Consider the following 19869-nt stretch of genomic DNA (forward strand, 5'->3'; position numbering starts at 1 on the left):
ATTGGGCCACACCGACTGTCATCAGTGTGATGGGCCACACCGACTGTCATCAGGGTGACGGGCCACACCGACTGTCATCAGGGTGATGGGCCACACTGACTGTCATCAGCGTGATGGGCCATACTGACTGTCCTCAGTGTGATGGGCCATACTGACTGTCCTCAGTGTGATGGGGCCATACTGACTGTTTCAGGGTGATGGGCCATACCGACTGTTTCAGGGTGATGGGCCATACCGACTGTCATCAGGGTGATGGGCCACACCGACTGTCATCAGGGTGATGGGCACAGCCGACTGTCATCAGGGTGATGGGCACGCCGACTGTCATCAGGGTGATGGCCACGCGACTGTCATCAGCACCGACTGTCATCAGGGTGATGGGCCACACACGACTGTCATCAGGTGATGGGCACACCGACGTCCTCAGGGTGACGGGCCATCCGACTGTCATCAGTGTGATGGGCCACGCCGACTGTCATCAGTGTGATGGGCCATACCGACTGTCATCAGGGTGATGGGCCACACCGACTGTCCTCAGGGTGATGGGCCATACTAACTGTCCTCAGGGTGATGGGCCACACCGACTGTCATCAGGGTGATGGGCCACGCCGACTGTCATCAGTGTGATGGGCCACACTAACTGTCATCAGGGTGATGGGCCACACAACTGTCATCAGGGTGATGGGCCACACTAACTGTCCTCAGGGTGATGGGCCATACCTACTGTTCATCAGCGTGATGGGCCACAACCGACTGTCATCAGCGTGATGGGCCACACCGACTGTCATCAGCGTGATGGGCCATACCGACTGTCATCAGCGGTGATGGGCCACACCGACTGTCATCAGGGTGATGGGCCATACCGACTGTCATCAGTGTGGATGGGCCACAGTAACTGTATCCCAGTGTGATGGGCCATACTGACTGTCATCAGTGTGATGGGCCATTACTGACTGTCATCAGGGTGATGGGCCACACCGACTGTCCTCAGGGTGATGGGCCACACTGACTGTCCTCAGGGCGATGGGCCATACTGACTGTCATCAGGGTGATGGCCCACACTAACTGTCCTCAGGGTGATGGGCCACGCCGACTGTCATCAGGGTGATGGGCCATAACTGACTGTCATCAGTGTGATGGGCCACGCTGACTGTCATCAGGGTGATTGGGCCACACCGACTGTCATCAGGGTGATGGGCCATACTGACTGTCATCAGCGTGATGGCCACACTGACTGTCATCAGGGTGATGGGCCACACCGACTGTCATCAGGGTGATGGGCCACACCCGACCTGTCATCAGGGTGATGGGCCACACCGAATGTCCTCAGGGTGATGGGCCATACTAAACTGTCATCAGGTGATGGGCCCGCCGATGTCATCAGTGGTGATGGGCCACACCGAATGTCTCAGGATGATGGGCCATACTAACTGTCCTCAGGGTGATGGGCCACGCCGACTGTCATCAGTGTGATGGGCCACACTAACTCATCAGGGTGATGGGCACAACCGACTTGTCCTCAGGGTGATGGGCCACACCGACTGTCCTCAGGGTGATGGGCCACACTAACTGTCCTCAGGGTGATGGGCCACACCGACTGTCCTCAGGGTGATGGGGCCACACCGACTGTCATCAGGTGATGGGCCACGCCGACTGTCCTCAGGGTGATGGGCCACGCCGACTGTCCTCAGGGTGATGGGCCACACCGACTGTCATCAGGGTGATGGGCCACGCCGACTGTCATCAGTGTGATGGGCCACACAGACTGTCCTCAGGGTGATGGGCCACACTAACTGTCCTCAGGGTGTGGTATCCCGGGAGGTCTACCCCGGGGGTTGGTGATAGAAGGGAGGTACGTGCCGCGACGTTGTACACGGGCACCCCGACGCCTCCAAGTGGAGGTAATTAGGGGAAAGTGCCAAACAGACATGGAGGCTACATAAAGGGGGCACCGCGAGGGAAGACAGAGAGACATGGAGCAGAATCTGAGAAGGACTGAGCCAAACCCAAGATATTTTGTTGTTATGTTTATTTTGTTGTTATGTTTATTTTGTTATGTTTATTTTGTTGCCTCATAGCGTTGTGTTTTCTGACGAGAACCTCTCCGTCTCTGTGATAATCTCTGCACGCTCAACCCAACAGCCCACGGTGTAATGGGACATACAGGGCCTTCGGAAAGTATTCAGACCCCTTTATTTTCCCACACTTTGTTACGCTACAGCCTTATTCTAAAAATGTAATCGTTTTTTCCCCTCTCATCAATCTACACACAATACCCCATAATGACAAAGCAAAACATGTTTTTTAGAAGTGTTTGCTAAGATGAAAAATCCTTACATAAGTATTCAGACCCTTTACTCAGTACTTTGTTAAAGCACCATTGGCAGCGATTACAGCCTTGAGTCTTCTTGGGTATGACGCTACAAACTTGGCACACCTGTATTTGGGGAGTTTCTCCCATTATTCTTTTCACCCTTCTAAATAACACATCACATCTGACTATCAAACATTGATCTATTTTCCTAAATGGTTTTAGCTGTGAAAGGTCACTAATAGAAAACGGAAAGGTGTCAATGTATTTTTTTCGCATATCCTTTCTGAATTTAATAGTAATCCAAGAAGTTATCTAGTTTTTACAAAAATTATATGATCACAATATTTTAGCTAGTAACGGATTACAGATTTTTTTTTTGTCATCCGTTATTCCCGAATCCCGGTCATGATGTCATGATGATGTCATCAACTCCTACCTGCAACACTCCTGACGAACTCCACGGCCTGGTCCACAGCGTTGCTATCGGTAACCTGATCTACGATCCCCAGCTTCAGGGCCTCAGCAGCAGAGATATGGCGACCTGGGAAGTATACAACAGTCTGCGTTCACACAGGAAGCACAATTCTCATCTTTTTTTACACTGATGGAACCTTTGTCCAATCACATTAGATATATTCTCACAACATATTTTTCAGATGTAGAGTGCATTCGGAAAGTATTCAGATCCTTTGACTTTTTCCACATTTTGTTACGTTACAGCCTTATTCTAAAACTGATTAAATTGTGTTTTTTTACCCCTCATCAATCTAAACACAAAACCCCATAATGACGAAGCAATAACAGGTTTAGAATTTTTTGCAAATGTATAAAATAAAACTGAAATATCACATTTTACATAAGTATTCAGAGCCTTTACTCAGTACTTTCTTTGTTGAAGCACCTTCGGCAGCGATTACAACCTCGAGTCTTCTTGGGTATGACGCTACAAGCTTGGCACACCTGTATTTGGGGAGTTCCTCCCTTTCTTCTCAGCAGATCCTCTCAATCTCTGTCAGGTTGGATGGGGAGTGTCGCTGCACAGCTATTTTCAGGTCTCTCCAGAGATGTTCGATTGGGTTCAAGTCCGGGCTCTGGCTGGGCCACTCAAGGACATTCAGAGACTTGTCCCGAAGCCACTCCTGCGTTGTCTTGGCTRTGTGCTTAGGGTCGTTGTCCTGTTGGAAGGTGTAACCTTCGCCCAAGTCTCAGGTCCTGAGCGCTCAGGAGCAGGTTTTCATTAAGGATTTCTCTCTGTACTTTGCTCTGTTCATCTTTCCTTTGATCCTGATTAGTCTCCCAGTCTCTGCCGCTGAAAAAAATCCCCACAGCATGATGCTGCCACCACCATGCTGCATCATAGAGATGGTGCCAGGTTTCCTCCAGATGTGACAATGTGGCGATTGGCATTCAGGCCAGAGTTCAATCTTGGTTTCGTCAGACCAGAGAATCTTATTTCTCATGGTCTGAGAGGCAAACTCCAAGCGGGTTGTCAAGTGCCTTTTACTAAGGAGTGGCTTCCGTCTGGCCACTCTACCATAAAGGCCTAATTGGTGTAGTGCTGCAGAGCTGGTTGTCCTTCTGGAAGGTTCTCCCATCTCCACAGAGGAACTCTGGAGCTCTGTCAGAGTGACCATCGGGTTCTTGGTCACCTCCCTGACCAAGGCCCTTCTCCCCCGATTGCTCAGTTTGGCCGGGCAGCCAGCTCTAGGAAGGGACTTGGTGGTTCCAAACTTCTTCCATTTAAGAATGATGGAGGCCAATGTTTTCTTGGGGACCTTCAATTCTGCAGACATTCTTTGTAACCCTTCCCCAGATCTGTGCCTTGATACAATCCTGTCTCTGAGCTCTACAAACAATTCCTTTGATCTCATGGCTTGGTTTTTGCTCTGACGTGCACTGTCAACTGTGGGACCTTATATACAGTGCCTTGCAAAAGTATTTATCCCCCTTGGCGTTTTTCCTATTTTGTTGCATTACAACCTGCAATTTAAATATATTTTTATTTGTATTTCATGTAATGGACATACACAAAATAGTTCAAATTGGTGAAGTGAAATTTAAAAAATGAAATTCTAAAAAATTCTAACAAATAAAATACAGAAAAGTGGTGCATGCATATGTATTCACCCCCTTTGCTATGAAGCCCCTAAATAAGATCTGGTGCAACCAATTACCTTCAGAAGTCACATAATTAGTTTAATAAAGTCCACCTGTGTGAAATTTAAGTGTAACATGGTCTGTCACAGGAGCTCATTATATATACACCTGTTCTGAAAGGCTCCAGAGTCTGCAACACCACTAGCAGGGGGCACCACCAAGCAAGCGGCACCATGAAGACCAAAGAGCTCTCCAAACAGGTCAGGGACAACGTTGTGGAGAAGTACAGATCAGGGTTGGGGTTATAAAAAAATATCAGAAACTTTGAACATCCCACGGAGCACCATTAAATCCATTATTAAAAATGGGAAGAATATGGCACCACAACAAACCTTCCAAGAGAGGGCCGCACACCAAAACTCACAGACCAGGCAAGGAGGGCATTAATCAGAGAGGCAACAAAGAGACCAAAGATAACCCTGAAGGAGCTGCAAAGCTCCACAGCGGAGATTGGAGTATCTGTCCATAGAACCACAGAGCTGGGCTGTGTCCAGAAAAAAGCCATTGTTAAAGAAAAAAATAAGCAAACACATTCGGTGTTTGCCAAAAGGCATGTGGGACACTCCCCAAACATATGGAAGAAGGTACTCTGGTCAGATGAGACTAAAATTTTGCTTTTTGGTCAAGGAAAACGCTATGTCTGGCGCCAACACCTCTCATTACCCAGAGAACACCATCCCCACAGTGAAGCATGGTGGTGGCAGCATCATGCTGTGGGGATGTTTTTCATCGGCAGGGACTGGAAAACTAGTCAGAATTGAAGGAATGATGGATGGCGCTAAATACAGGGAAATTTTTGATGGAAACCTGTTTCAGTCTTCCAGAGATTTGAGACTGGGATGGAGGTTCACCTTCCAGCAGGACAATGACCCTAAGCATACTGCTAAAGCAACACTCGAGTGATTTAAGGGGAAACATATAAATGTCTTGGAATGGCCTAGTCAAAGCCCAGACCTCAATCCAATTGAGAATCTGTGGTATGACTTAAAGATTGCTGTATACCAGCAGAACCCATCCAACTTGAAGGAGCTGCAGATGTGAGAGCTGAGACTTGCAGATGTAATTGCTGCAAAAGGTGGCTCTACAAAGTATTGACTTTGGGGGGTGAATAGTTATGCACGCTCAAGTTTTCCATTTTTTTGTCTTCCKTCCTGTCTGTTTCACAATTAATATTGTTTTGCATCTTCAAAGTGGTAGTCATGTTGTGTAAATCAAATGATACAAACCCCCCAAAAATCAATTTTAATTCCAGGTTGTAAGGCAACAAAATAGGAAAGATTCCAAGGGGGGTGAATACTTTCACAAGCCACTGTAGATGTGTGTGCCCTTCCAAATCATGTCCAATCAATTGAATTTACCATAGGTGGACTGCAATCCAGTTGTAGAAACATCTCAAGGATGATCAATGGAAACAGGATGTACCTGAGCTCAATGTAGAGTCTCAAAGCAAAGGGTCTGAATACTTATGTAAATAAGGTACTTTTATTTTTAATACATTTGCAAAAAACATTTATTTGCTTTGGCATTATGGGGTATTGCATGTAGATTGATGAGGGAAAACATTTGTTGATATTTAATAGATTTTATAATAAGGCTGTAACGTAACAAAATGTGGAAAAAGTCAAGGGGTCTGAATACTTTCCGAATGCACTGTAAATATACAAAAGTATGTCGACACCCCTTCACCTTAGACAAACATTGGCAGTAGAACAGTCTTACTGAAGAGCTCAGTGACTTTCAATGTGTCACCATCATAGGATGCCAGCTTTCCAACAAGTCAGTTGGTCAAATTTCTACCCTGCTAGAGCTCCCCGGTCAACTGTAAGTGCTGTTATTGTGAAGTGGAAACATCTAGGAGCAACACCGGCTCAGCCGTGAAGTGGTAGACCACACAAGCTCACAGAACGGGACCGCCAAGTGCTTAAGCGCATAACAATTGTCTGTCCTCGGTTGCAACACTCACTACGAGTTCCAAACTGCCTCTGGAAGCTAAGTCAGCACAATAACTGTTCATTGGGAGCTTCATAAAACGGGTTTCCATGGCCGAGCAGCCGCACACAAGCCTAAGATCACCATGTGCAATGCCAAGCGTTTGGCTGGAGTGGTGTAAAACTCACCACCATTGAACTCTGGAGTAGTGGAAACGCGTTCCCTGAATCACGCTTCACCATCTGGCAGTCCGACGAACAAATCTGTCTTTGGCAGATGCCAGGAGAATGCTACGTGCCCCAGTGCATAGCGCCAATGATTTTGGAATGAGGTGTTTGATGAGCAGTTATCCACATCATTTTGTTCACTAACACTACATGACCAACAGTATCAGAATGGGGCAGCCATAGGGTCTTATTTTACAGCCTAATTCAGTATTTTAAAGAATTAATCTTGCTTTAGGGTAAGTGTAAGAAACAATTGTCAGAAAACTTCTAGTGACTACGGTTTCATTGACAAGCATTAGGCCTAACAGCAATAGAAAGGTGCAATGCTGACCCTTACTGGAGACATGGACAAAGTGCGTATCCGGCAGCACCCTTTTAAACAATAAATACTGTACGCATTTTATGTAAAACAATGCTAATGATATATTACGAATACAAACTGAACCCATAATGCATCTGTACATTGTGCAAAGACATGAGATGAAAAGACATTTCCAGCGAGAGGGGAAAAAAGGACTGTAGATGTCTAACATGTCTGCTGTACCTGTAGTGATGAGGTCCAGGCCAGCTGTTAACCCTATGAGTCTAACATGTCTGCTGTACCTGTAGTGATGAGGTCCAGGGTAGCTGTTAACCCAATGAGTCTAACATGTCTGCTGTACCTGTAGTGATGAGGTCCAGTAGCTGTTAACCCTATGAGTCTAACATGTCTGCTGTACCTGTAGTGATGAGGTCCAGGGTAGCTGTTAACCCTATGAGTCTAACATGTCTGCCTGTACCTGTAGTGATGAGGTCCAGGAGCTGTTAACCCTATGAGTCTAACATGTCTGCTGTACCTGTAGTGATGAGGTCCAGGAGCTGTTAACCCTATGAGTCTAACATTGTCTGCTGTACCTGTAGTGATGAGGTCCAGGGTAGCTGTTAACCCTATGAGTCTAACATGTTGTCTGCTGTACCTGTATGATGAGGTCCAGGTAGCTGTTAACCCAATGAGTCTAACATGTCTGCTGTACCTGTAGTGATGAGGTCCAGGTCAGCTGTTAACCCATGAGTCTACAATGTCTGCTGTACCTGTAGTGATGAGGCCAGAGCTGTTAACCAATGAGTCTAACATGTCTGCTGTACCTGTAGTGATGAGGTCCAGGGTAGCTGTTAACCCATGAGTCTAACATGTCTGCTGTACTGTAGTGATGAGGTCCAGGGTAGCTTTAACCCTATGAGTCTAACATGTCTGCTGTACCTGTAGTGATGAGGTCCAGGGTAGCTGTTAACCCTATGAGTCTAACATGTCTGCTGTACCTGTAGTGATGAGGTCCAGTAGCTGTTAACCCTATGAGTCTAACATGTTCTGCTGTACCTGTAGTGATGAGGTCCAGAGCTGTTAACCCTATGAGTCTAACATGTCTGCTGTACCTGTAGTGATGAGGTCCAGGTAGCTGTTAACCCTATGAGTCTAACATGTCTGCTGTACCTGTAGTGATGAGGTCCAGGGTAGCTGTTAACCCTATGAGTCTAAACTGTCTGCTGTACCTGTAGTGATGAGGTCCAGGAGCTGTTAACCCTATGGTCTAACATGTCTGTGCTTACCTGTAGTGATGAGGTCCAGGGAGCTGTTAACCCTATGAGTCTAACATGTCTGCTGTACCTGTAGTGATGAGGTCCAGGTAGCTGTTAACCCTATGAGTCTAACATGTCTGCTGTACCTGTAGTGATGAGTCCAGCGCTGTTAACCCTATGAGTCTAACATGTCTGCTGTACCTGTAGTGATGAGGTCCAAGCCAGCTGTTAACCCTATGAGTCTAACATGTCTGCTGTACCTGTAGTGATGAGGTCCAGGAGCTGTTAACCATGAGTCTAACAATGTCTGCTGTACCTGTATGATGAGGTCCAGGGTAGCTGTTTAACCCTATGAGTCTAACATGTCTGCTGTACCTGTATGTGAGGTCCAGGCAGCTGTTAACCCTATGAGTTCTAACATGTCTGCTGTACCTGTAGTGATGAGGTCCACCAGGCTGTTAACCCTATGAGTCTAACATTCTGCTGTACCTGTAGTGATGAGGTCCAGGCAGCTGTTAACCCTATGAGTCTAACATGTCTGCTCGTACCTGTAGTGATGAGGTCCAGGCAGCTGTTAACCCTATGAGTCTAACATGTCTGCTGTACCTGTAGTGATGAGTCCAGGAGCTGTTAACCCTATGAGTCTAACATGTCTGCTGTACCTGTAGTGATGTCCAGGCCGGTAGCTGTTAACCTATGAGTCTAACATGTCTGCTGTACCTGTAGTGATGAGGTCCAGGGAGCTGTTAACCCTATAGGTCTAACATGTCTGCTGTACCTGTAGTGATGAGGTCCAGGCAGCTGTTAACCCTATGAGTCTAACATGTCTGCTGTACCTGTAGTGATGAGGTCCAGGCAGCTGTTAACCCATATGATCTAACATGTCTGCTGTACCTAGTGTGAGGTCCAGGAGCTGTTAACCCTATGAGTCTAACATGTCTGCTGTTACCTGTAGTGATGAGTCCAGGCAGCTGTTAACCCTATGAGTCTAACATGTCTGCGTGACCTGTAGTGATGAGGTCCAGGTAGCTGTTAACCCTATGAGTCTAACATGTTGTCTGCTGTACCTGTAGTGATGAGGTCCAGGCAGCTGTTACCCTATGAGTCTAACATGTCTGCTGTACCTGTAGTGATGAGGTCCAGGCAGCTGTTAACCCTATGAGTCTAACATGTTGCTGCTACCTGTAGTGATAGTCCAGGTAGCTGTTAACCCTATGAGTCTAACATGTCTGCTGTACCTGTAGTGATGACTCAGGGTAGCTGTTAACCCTATGAGTCTAACATGTCTGCTGTACCTGTAGTGATGAGGTCCAAGGCAGCTGTTAACCTATGAGTCTGGTAGAACGTTGTAGTCCCTCCTCGCCCTAGGCAGCGACCCAGTCACCTCTGGCGAAGTCCTAGAGAGGCCTACAAAACAGTCATCCGGTTTAATTTAGATGAGAACAATGAGGACATTTAGCGGAGGGAAAGACTTAACTAGAGCTGAGAAGGGCTTGAGAGTAAGACGAGGGAAAGACTTAACTAGAGCTCGAGAGAAGGGCTGAGGTAAGAGGGGAAAGACTTAACTAGAGCTGAGAAGGGCTGAGTAAGGGGTGGAAAGACTTAACTAGAGCTGAGAAGAGGCTGGGTAAGCGGAGGGAAAGACTTAACTAGAGCTGAGAAGGGCTGAGTAAGAGGGGGAAAGACTTAACTAGAGCTAGAGAAGGCTGGTAAGACGAGGGGAAAACTTAACTAGAGCTAGAAAGGGCTGAGAGTAACGGGGAAGACTTAACTAGAGCTGAGAAGGGCTGAGGTAAGACGAGGAGAAAGACTTAACTAAGGCTGAGAAGGGCTGACAGTAAGACGAGGGAAAGACTTAACTAGAGCTGAGAAGGGGCTGAGGTAAGCGGCAGGGGAAAGACTTAACTAGAGCTGAGAAGGGCTGAGTAAAGCCGAGTGGAAAGGCTCTAACTAGAGCTGAGAAGATGCTGAGTAAACGAGGGGAAAGACTTAACTAGACTGAGAAGGGCTGAGGTAAGACGAGGGAAAGACTTAACTAGAGCTGAGAAGGCTGAGGTAAGCGGAGGGGAAAGACTTAACTAGAGCTGAGAAGGGCTGAGGGTAGACGAGGGGAGAAGTTAACTAGAGCGAGAAAGGGCTGAGGTAAGCAGGAGAAAGACTTAACTAGAGCTGAGAAGGGCTGAGGTAAGACGACGGGGAAAGACTTAACTAGAGCTGAGAAGGGCTGAGGTAAGACGAGGGGAAAGACTTAACTAGAGCTGAGAAGGGCTGAGGTAAGCGGAGGGGAAAGACAGGTGGTGTTCGGGGTCTGGTTTTGAAGGTAAAATATTTTAAAAAKCACACATTGAATATCCCTTTGAGCATGGTGAAGTTATTAATTACACTTTGGATGGTGTATTAATACACCCAGTCACTACAAAGATACAGGCGTCCTTCCTAACTCAGTTGCCGGAGAGGAAGGAAACCACTCAGGGATTTCAACATGAGGCCAATGGTGACTTTAAAACAGTTACAGAGTTTAATGGCTGTGATAGGAGAAAACTGAGGATGGATCAACAATATTGTAGTTACTCCACAATACCAACCTAAATGACAGTGAAATGAAGGCAGCCTGGACAGAATTAAAAATATATTTCAAAACATGCATCCTGTTTACAACAAGGCACTAAAGTAATACTGCCAAAAATATGGCAAAGAAATTAACTTTTTGTCCTGAATACAAAGTGTTATGTTTGGGGAAAATTCAGTTTTACAGTTGATGGTTGTCTAGCGATGATCAACAACCAATTTGACAGAGCTTGAAAAATTTTGAAAATAATAAATGGGCAAATGTTGAACAATCCAGGTGTAGAAATCTCTTACAGATGTAATCGCTGCCAAAAGGTTCTTCAACAAAGTATTGACTCAGGGGGGTGAATACTTATGCAAATTAGATATTTCTATATTTCATTTTCAATAAATGTACAATCATTTTCTAAAAACATGTTTTCACTTTGTCATTATGGGGTATTGTGACGTCATTATGGGGTATTGTGACGTCATTATGGGGTATTGTGACGTCATTATGGGGTATTGTGATGTCATTATGGGGTATTGTGACGTCATTATGGGGTATTGTGACGTCATTATGGGGTATTGTGTTTTAGATGGGTGATTTGATTTGAGGTGGATTTGGTGATGGCCTTGATGTGGGGCTCGAAGGAGAGAGTAGGGTCAAGTTGAAGCAGCCGTCAACACAAGGTCACCCACTTTTTTTAGGAGAGCCTTGGGAGCCACCAGCATGACCTCAGTTATGTTGCTGTTGAGTCATCCAATTAAGACAGCCAAAGCTTTTTATACTAAGGAGTCCTTTTTATATAAATGATCACTAGTTCTGTAATTATTACATCTCTCCTGGACTGAGATGATATAATATAATTCAGGAGTAAACAAGAACCTCGACTACAACAAGACATTCCAGAGAACACTGTCAGTCAGTCAGTCAGACCACTCAGTCAGTCGGTCAGTTGGACCTATGATCAGTCAGTCAGTTGGACCTATGATCAGTCAGTCAGTTGGACCTATGATCAGTCAGTCAGTTGGACCTATGATCCAGTCAGTCAGGTTGCGACCTATGATTCAGTCAGTCAGTTGGACCTATGATCAGTCAGTCAGTTGGACCTATGATCAGTCAGTCAGTTGGACCTATGATCAGTCAATCAGTTGGACCTATGATCAGTCAGTCAATCAGTCAGCTGGACGTATGATCAGTCTGTCAAGTCAGCCAGTCATTTGGACGTTGATCCCTGAGAGAGAATCATGTAACTAACCTTGGAGTGTGCAATGCGATAGTGACAGCCCAGTGCTAACTCCAGTCCTCCTCCCAGTGCTACTCCCTCGATGGCTGCCGCCACAGGCTTGTCCACAGCCTCTATAGCATGGATCATGGGCACCAGGGGGGGGCCCAACATCGGCCCCGCAAACTCCCTGATGTCCGCCCCTGGTAGAAACAGACAAACCTCTGATCGCATTGTCCAGTTGTATACCTGAATGATTATGCTTCATAATAAAACATATTTGAAAGTGAGTAATAGATAAACCTCTATCAGTGCTGCTGGGAGACAAAGTTTGCATCTCAAATGGCACCCTATTTATGTGGTCAAGTAGTGCACTACTATATATAGGGTGCCAATTGGGACATACCCAGATCCAGACCTCTAGTCTAGACAGACCTACGGTGCATCAAAAACGACAACCTATTCCCTATTTCGTGCACTACTTTTGATAGGGGCCCTGGTCAAACACAGCAGTATACTGTAGAATCTAGAAGGACATTCTTACCTCCACAGAACTTCCCATTCTGTCCACAGATCACTACAGATGTCACCTTTGGGTCCTTCAGGGCCCTCTGCACCGTGTCTACTATGCCCTGTCGCACCACTGCACTGGGGACACACAGACAGACACAAATCACATCAATATGACACTAAAAGGTCCAAAATGCACAGACAGACAGGTGCAGAATCATGTAAAGTTACAGAATTTGTTCCAACACTACAGGAATTCAATTTACATGATTACATTCCATACTAGCTATACTTTAATAATAATATTACAATCTTTAGTATAAAGACAAGTATTTTTAACAAGGACATGACAGGTGCAAAAGATAAACAACTTGCTTTGTTGTCACCTTTGTAACRCTTAAGCCTTCTAATCGACAGGAACATGTTTCTCTAAATTTCTACTGCGTGCAATATTATCCTAACCTTAACAAGTTATTTTTAACTCACCTGAGCGCATTGACAGGTGGATTCTGAAGCGTTATCAGAGCAACGGATCCCGGGAGCCGAGAGTACGTGGCCATTATTGTTCTGGAGAAAACTCACTGCTCATATGCCATGGTGCGTGCAGCTGTTGTTGAACTTTAGAACTAGTGACATGGCGTGTTGCCATCACCTTTACCACATTCAGAAGTGAGTTTGTTGACTTGGTTGAGAAGGAAGTCTTTGGATACTTTTTAATTTCTTCAATACGACACTGAGATTTTCCCCAATTRGTGAAAACATCAATTACTTAAATAATTACTTTTCATATAGTTTTAACCCTGTGTGTATATTCCCTTTGCCATTTCCAATAAAAAAATACGTCTGGATGACTGCAATAGACTCACTGAAAGCGCTAAACGTGTTTAGGAATGGTAATAACAATATGACCCCATGCTGTTCAATGACACAAACTTGACACAAACGTAGTGTTGACAATAACGGATGTTACGTCACAGCTGTCAGTCTCCCCCTTTTCCTCTTCGGTCCAGCGCTTATTGTCATCCCCCTWCTGTCTCACCCGATACTTGGTTCCTGTATTGCGAAATGCTTGTAGACTAACTAGCTTCTTCTTTAACTATGCGGTCAATTGTGGGTTTAATTGTTGTAATTACCGCCGCTACTTTCTATCTGTACATTCTGTCTTCTTACCTTCCGACCGGACCGCGAMAACTCCCACCCAAAGCGACGGAGAACGAAGAAACGTCTGACATCGACACTAACGAGGACGAATTCAAAGAACACAGGTAACTATGTAGACTACAGTATATGGCTCTGACTCGGGCTGGTGTAACAGTATTGCTGCCGTCCCTCTCCTCACATATACATGTGCCTCCCCACGAAGTATCGTTACAGAGGAAGGGGGAACAACTACTTCAGGTCTCAGGGCGAGTGACGTCACCGATTGAGACGCTATTAGCGCGCACCACCGCTAACTAGCTAGCCATTTCACATCGGTGACACTCACCCCCCGTTTGACCTCCACCTTTCCCGCAGCAACCAGTGATCCGGGTCAACAGCATCAATGTAACAGTTTAGCTTCCGTTCCTACCTGGGCTCGAACCAGATTTTTAGGTACTATATTTATTGATTATATGAATCCTTTAAATTCAAATGGCCAAGATGGATGCAATCAATTAGATTAATTTATCATAGATCTAATTATATTTCAACAAAATAATGTTGCAGGAATGCTAATCTTACCTGTTTGTAACAACAGAAACGATTTCAGATTTATTTCGCTTTTTGAGTGGTGCAGCGGTCTAAGGCACTGCATCTGCGCTTGAGGCATCACTACAGACACCCCGGTTCGATTCCAGGCTGTTTCACAACCGGACGTGATTGGGAGCCGCATGGGGCGGCACACCATTGGCCCGGCGTCGTTCGGGTTTGGCCGGGGTAGGCCGGGGGTAGGCCGGGGTTTGGCCGGGGTAGGCCGGGTTTGGCCGGGGTTGGCCGGGGTAGGCCGTCATTGTAAATAAGAATATGTTCTTAACTGACTTGCCTAGTTAAATTAAAAATACAAATAAATAAAATTTGAGGTGGAACGACCCTTCATTCATCTTCCCATCGTCATGCACTGATGAGTACCATGACTCATATACTGATGAGTACCATGACTCATATACTGTAGTTTATCTCCAGCAGCCACAGATCAGACAGACCCTTGTTCCCCAGCCTTCATGACACTATCTGTGTTGTGATCCCTCCGTTTCAGGCTGAAGTTCCCCTCGGACCTGGTAGAGCTGAGGGAACTGGCAGAGCTGCTCCAGTTCTACAAGACAGAACACACTGGATACGTCCTGCTTCTCTTCTGTAGCGCCTATCTCTACAAGCAGTCCTTCGCCATTCCTGGCTCCTCCTTCCTGGTACACACGCTCGCACACAGAAAACATACTCAGAAAACATACTCAGAAAACACACTCAGAAAACACACTCAGAAGCAGAAATTGTAGATTAACATCATAATATACACATTATAAACGTGACTAAAAAAACACGTTTGTGGAAATGTTTGTAATCATACAATCAGCTATGATTGTTTGTTGATTCCTCTCTGTCCTCTGCAGAACATTCTAGCGGGTGCTCTGTTTGGCCCATGGCAGGGCTTGGTGCTAGCCTGTGTTCTCACCACTGTGGGCTCCACCATGTGTTACCTCCTCTCCCAGGCCTTCGGTAAGCGCTACATCACAAACCTCTTCCCTGGCCAGGTCTCCATGCTGCAGAGGAAGGTATGTAGTATGCAACAATCCCATTCACTGTGTTTCAACAGGTCAAAATCATCCTCCCAATGTGTATGTAGCCGATGTGAAATGGTTAGCTAGTTATCGGTGTGGTAGTAGTGGTTCGTTCTGTGACTTGCTCTGACACCTAGAAGTGGGCTGTTGCTTTGGTAGAGTGATTGGGAACACTTGATCTGTGGGATGCCGACACTGACATTGGTTGTATGGTCGGGTGGCAGCAGAGTTCATGTCATAGTAGGTAGATATTAACCCCTTCTGTTTTGCTGCCCTGGTTCCAAGGTGGAAGAGAACCAGTCGTGTCTGTTCTTCTTCCTCCTCTTCCTCAGGTTCTTCCCCATGACTCCTAACTGGTTCCTCAACATGTCCGCCCCCGTCGTCAACATCCCTGTCACACTCTTCTTCTTCTCCGTCTTCATCGGTAAGCAGCAGAAACTGATTCACTCTTTTTTTTTTACTTCATTGGTCCACCCTTTATAGTCCCAATGTGTTATAAATGTGATATTCAGAGACAATCTCTTTATGATCCGTGTCTTTATAAATGAGGATTTAATTTAAAGACAATAACAAACTTAGCAATGATTTATGTTATGTTTCTGTCCCTCTGTGTGTCTCATGTCTCTTTCTGTCTTCTGTCTCCCTCTGTCCCCATCCCTCCAGGTCTGATCCCATATAACTTCATCTGTGTCCAGACGGGCGCCATGCTGTCTGAGGTGTCCTCTCTGGATGACCTGTTCTCCTGGGGCAAAGTGCTACAGCTGCTGGGCATAGCCTGTGTGGCTCTGCTCCCAGGGGCCCTCATCAGACACTACAGCCAGACACACCTCAAACTGGACGGACAGAACAATGGAGTCAACAAGAAGACTCAGTGAGTAGCGACCAAGGGTCTCCCGGTCCTGTGGAAATAACCACACATAGAGGATGAAGTTGGAGGATTTGGAGTACCTTGGATAGTCTSTACTCTACAAGTTCAGCCTCCATTTTGTTGGTAAGACTCAGTGAGCATCCTGGGTCAGCCTGTACATATTCCTGTCAGTGGGCTGGATGCAGGAGGAAACATGATCAAATAGGTTGGGAACTGAGGTTTCCTACAGTAGATGACCTCACCGCAGAAGGGAGATGGGGAAGTCTGTGTGTATGTTAGAGATCGTATGGACCGAGTCTATGTCTGCGTGAAGGTRTTTTAAACCATTCGTGTTTTTATGKGTGWRGRGAGGAGACATTAATTCAAATCATTTTGYTGGTTTTCTTGTTTGATGAAGATACTGTCATTGAGATACATTTATTTTTGGATAGATTCTGTTGTTGTTGGTACTGATACACACGTACCTTTTAGAAGTGCCCTGTGTTTCTGTTTTAAACAGAAAGCTACCTCAAAGCAGAACAGGATGTCCTGCGAAGACAATTCTAGGGAGGGAAAGGTAAAAGGTGTGTTATTAAATCGGGAATTGATTGGGTATCTTTTAAAAAATATATTTTTCTGAATTGTTCCACCTGTATTTTATTGAAACAATCTTTTTACTRCTGCCGATCACTAAGGGCTGGATTCATCTGTATCGCTGAAGTTCATTAGCGTTAGTGTGATTTGAAATTTAAAGGCAATGTTCCCGTGTTAGCAGAATGCATTCACGGGCAATGCTGCATATGTCGGCTCTGTTGGAAATGACCTTTAAATTTAGATTGCGCAATCTGTAACGCTTCAGTGATCCAGATTGAATAGAGTCCTGATGGAATTCAGTCTCCTTGATTGAATGTTTGTGTMAATACAAGGGTTTCCTTTTCTAATTGTCAACAAGTTATCAATTGTGAGGAATGTGTATTTAAAAAAAATCTTTTGTCACTTTCAAAATGTAAATGTTTTCTGTCTGGATATCTTATTTGTCAATAAAAATAACATGTGAACAACAACCGGAGTGTTCCGTTAATATCATTTGATTTGTTTAAGGGATCAGCTTTAATATTGTTGATAGATTGTAGCTTCCATCAATGTAATTGTCTGCTCATTTCCAATCCCCCATATATATTTTTGGGTAAATATATACATATAAAATAAATGTTTTTCTTCATATTTTACTTTATTTCCCCTAACCCTAGCACCCCTCCCCCAATTGGAGTAAACTAATGAACAACAACTTTTAGGCTTCTACTTCACGGGAGTCGGTGGCGCCTTAATTGGGGAGGACTGTCTCAAGGTAATGACTGGAGAGGAATCAGTGGAATGGTATCAAACACATGGTTTCCATGGTTTCCAGGTGTTTGATGTCATTCCATTTGCTCCATCCCAGACATTATTATGAGCCGTCCTCCCCTCAGGAGCCTCCTGTGTTCTATTTCCAGCTTATACATACTATATACATTTAACAAATACTTTACAATAGTTATATTAAATTTGTTTTTAGTCCCATTCTTCAGCTCCGCTCCATCCCTCCCATCTATTTTTTATTTTACATTTATTTAACTAGGCGAGTCAGTTAATAAGAACAAATTCTCATTTTCAATGACGGCCTAGGAACAGTGGGTTAACTGCCTTGTTCAGGGCAGAACAACAGATGTTTTACCTTATCAGCTCTGAGATTCAATCTTGCAACCTTTCAGTTACTAGTCCAATGCTCTAACCACTAGGCTACCTGCCTCTAACCACTAGGCTACCTGCCGCCCCTACACTCTAACCCCTAGGCTACCTGCCGCCCCTACACTCTAACCCCTAGGCTACCTGCTGCCCCAACGCTCTAACCCCTAGGCTACCTGCCGCCCAAACGCTCTAACCCCTAGGCTACCTGCCGCCCCAACGCTCTAACCCCTAGGCTACCTGCCTCCTCTAACCACTAGGCTACCTGCCTCCTCTAACCACTAGGCTACCTGCCACCCCAACGCTCTAACCCCTAGGCTACCTGCCGCCCCTACACTCTAACCCCTAGGCTACCTGCCGCCCCTACACTCTAACCCCTAGGCTAACTGCCGCCCCATCTATATCTGAACACCATCCAGTTTGGATTTCTATTTGCCATATATTTTTAACTGTGATGTGATGTTTCACAAAAGTATTCTCATAGTTCCTACAGATTGTAAATTAAAGATAAACGTTTTGCTAAAAGTATTTTATTATTGATCGATTGACTATGACTTTTTAAGCTATCTGCAGAGTTAGCTCCAGGTAAATGTTTAAATTTTCCCCTAATTTATGGACCAATCTGCAGAGTTCACTGCAGTTAGCTGTGCTGGTGTCACTCAGGCAGTTTACATTATTGATTGAGGACCTCTATGTAGTTGATTGATTTCATTAAATATGTTTATTTAGTTATTGTGTGCTGAATTATATTGTTTATATACACATATGTGTATGTTTTATTGTTCTGTTTTATTGTAATGTTTACATGGCTCTCTGGTAAAAGAGATTTTAATCTCCAATGTGACTCCCTGTTTAAAAAAAATAAAAATTAATGCTAAGAAAAAAAATGATCCAGCCATTCCTGAACCTGCGACCAAAAACAAGCAACATATGGACAGAACGAAAACAAAAAATATATAATGATTCTGTCTCCTCACAGCAAAATCTGCAGAGCTGGGATGGCTGTATCCCACATATAAATAACATTATATTGGTTGCAAGAATTTTGTATAATTAAATTGAAAAACTCTTAAGTTTTGAATCAGTTTCTAAACCAAGTGCCATGCAATTAGTACATCGAAAATCTCTTCCCAACTATTGTGCAACTTATGTGGCACAGATGTAAATGTTTTGGTCGTTATTGGTCTGTTATTATTTTGTATTTCATTGATATGACTTCATCACAGTCACTACACTTTGAAATGGGGGAAAAAAATTACATAAAAATATTAGAATAAAAAAGTGAAAACTCAGAAGAAAAACTTTTTGAAAGACATTTTTTATTTCTCTGATCCAGAATGGTCACCAATACCGTTCACTCACATCCCAACAACAACATGGCTGATTGACTGTTACCAGATAGAACTGGGCCAGTCAGCTTGCAGTCCAAGGTTGCATCTCGAAATGGCACCCTGCTCCCTATAAGTGACCAAAGTAGTGCACTATATAGGGAATAGGATGCTATAAAAGTAGTGCACTATAATAGGGAATAGAATGCTATTTAGAACACATTGTACTCCAGTCACTTCCCGTCTGGTTTCTCATCCAGCAATAAAACAGGACAGAAACACCTTCATGTGGCTTCGTTGGCAGGATGACTCTAGAATCCTCAGCTGAGCCACGACACATATTTCAGGTGTTTTTAGTATTTTATTAGGATGCAATAATGGCTCTATATAATACTGTACGCTTTCTTGAATTTGTTCTGGATTTGTGGACTGTGGAGAAAGAAAACCTGGTGGCATGTCTGGTGGGGTAAGCGTGTGTGTCAGAGCTGTGTGTAAGTTGACTATGCAAACTATTTGGGATTTAACACAATAATGTTTCTCATAAAAATAAGAAGTGATGCAGTCAGTCTCTCCTCAACTCTTAGCCAAGAGAGACTGGCATCCATAGTATTTATATTAACCCTCTGATTACAATGAAGAGCAAGACATGCTGCTCTGTTCTGGGCCAGCTGCAGCTTAACTAGGTCTTTCCTTGCAGCACTCGACCACACGACTGGACAATAGTCAAGATAAGACAAAACTAG

General features: G+C 44.8%; 2 protein-coding genes across 2 annotated transcripts in view; one reads left to right on the top strand and one right to left on the bottom strand.

Moving 5' to 3' along the window:
• Nucleotides 1–13277, bottom strand: part of ehhadh (enoyl-CoA, hydratase/3-hydroxyacyl CoA dehydrogenase) — a 24926-nt gene extending 11649 nt beyond the window's left edge. Inside the window, exons 1-5 of the mRNA XM_024140383.2 lie at nucleotides 12957–13277; nucleotides 12505–12608; nucleotides 11954–12163; nucleotides 9480–9548; nucleotides 2751–2855 (exon numbers count right to left, since the gene is read on the bottom strand). Of these exons, the coding sequence (XP_023996151.1) occupies nucleotides 2751–2855; nucleotides 9480–9548; nucleotides 11954–12163; nucleotides 12505–12608; nucleotides 12957–13030 (562 nt within the window). The 5' untranslated portion in view covers nucleotides 13031–13277. The remainder of the gene's footprint in view (nucleotides 1–2750; nucleotides 2856–9479; nucleotides 9549–11953; nucleotides 12164–12504; nucleotides 12609–12956) is intronic.
• Nucleotides 13278–13568: 291 nt separating this feature from the next.
• Nucleotides 13569–17137, top strand: tmem41aa (transmembrane protein 41aa). Its single transcript, XM_024140381.2, has 5 exons — nucleotides 13569–13735; nucleotides 14707–14857; nucleotides 15059–15220; nucleotides 15512–15650; nucleotides 15890–17137. The coding sequence occupies exons 1-5, from the start codon at nucleotides 13569–13571 to the stop codon at nucleotides 16099–16101; spliced, it is 831 nt and encodes a 276-aa protein (XP_023996149.1). The 3' UTR covers nucleotides 16102–17137.
• The last annotated feature ends 2732 nt before the right edge of the window (nucleotides 17138–19869 follow it).

This window comes from Salvelinus sp. IW2-2015, unplaced genomic scaffold, assembly GCF_002910315.2.
Source record: "Salvelinus sp. IW2-2015 unplaced genomic scaffold, ASM291031v2 Un_scaffold2117, whole genome shotgun sequence".
Lineage (NCBI taxonomy): Eukaryota > Metazoa > Chordata > Actinopteri > Salmoniformes > Salmonidae > Salvelinus > Salvelinus sp. IW2-2015.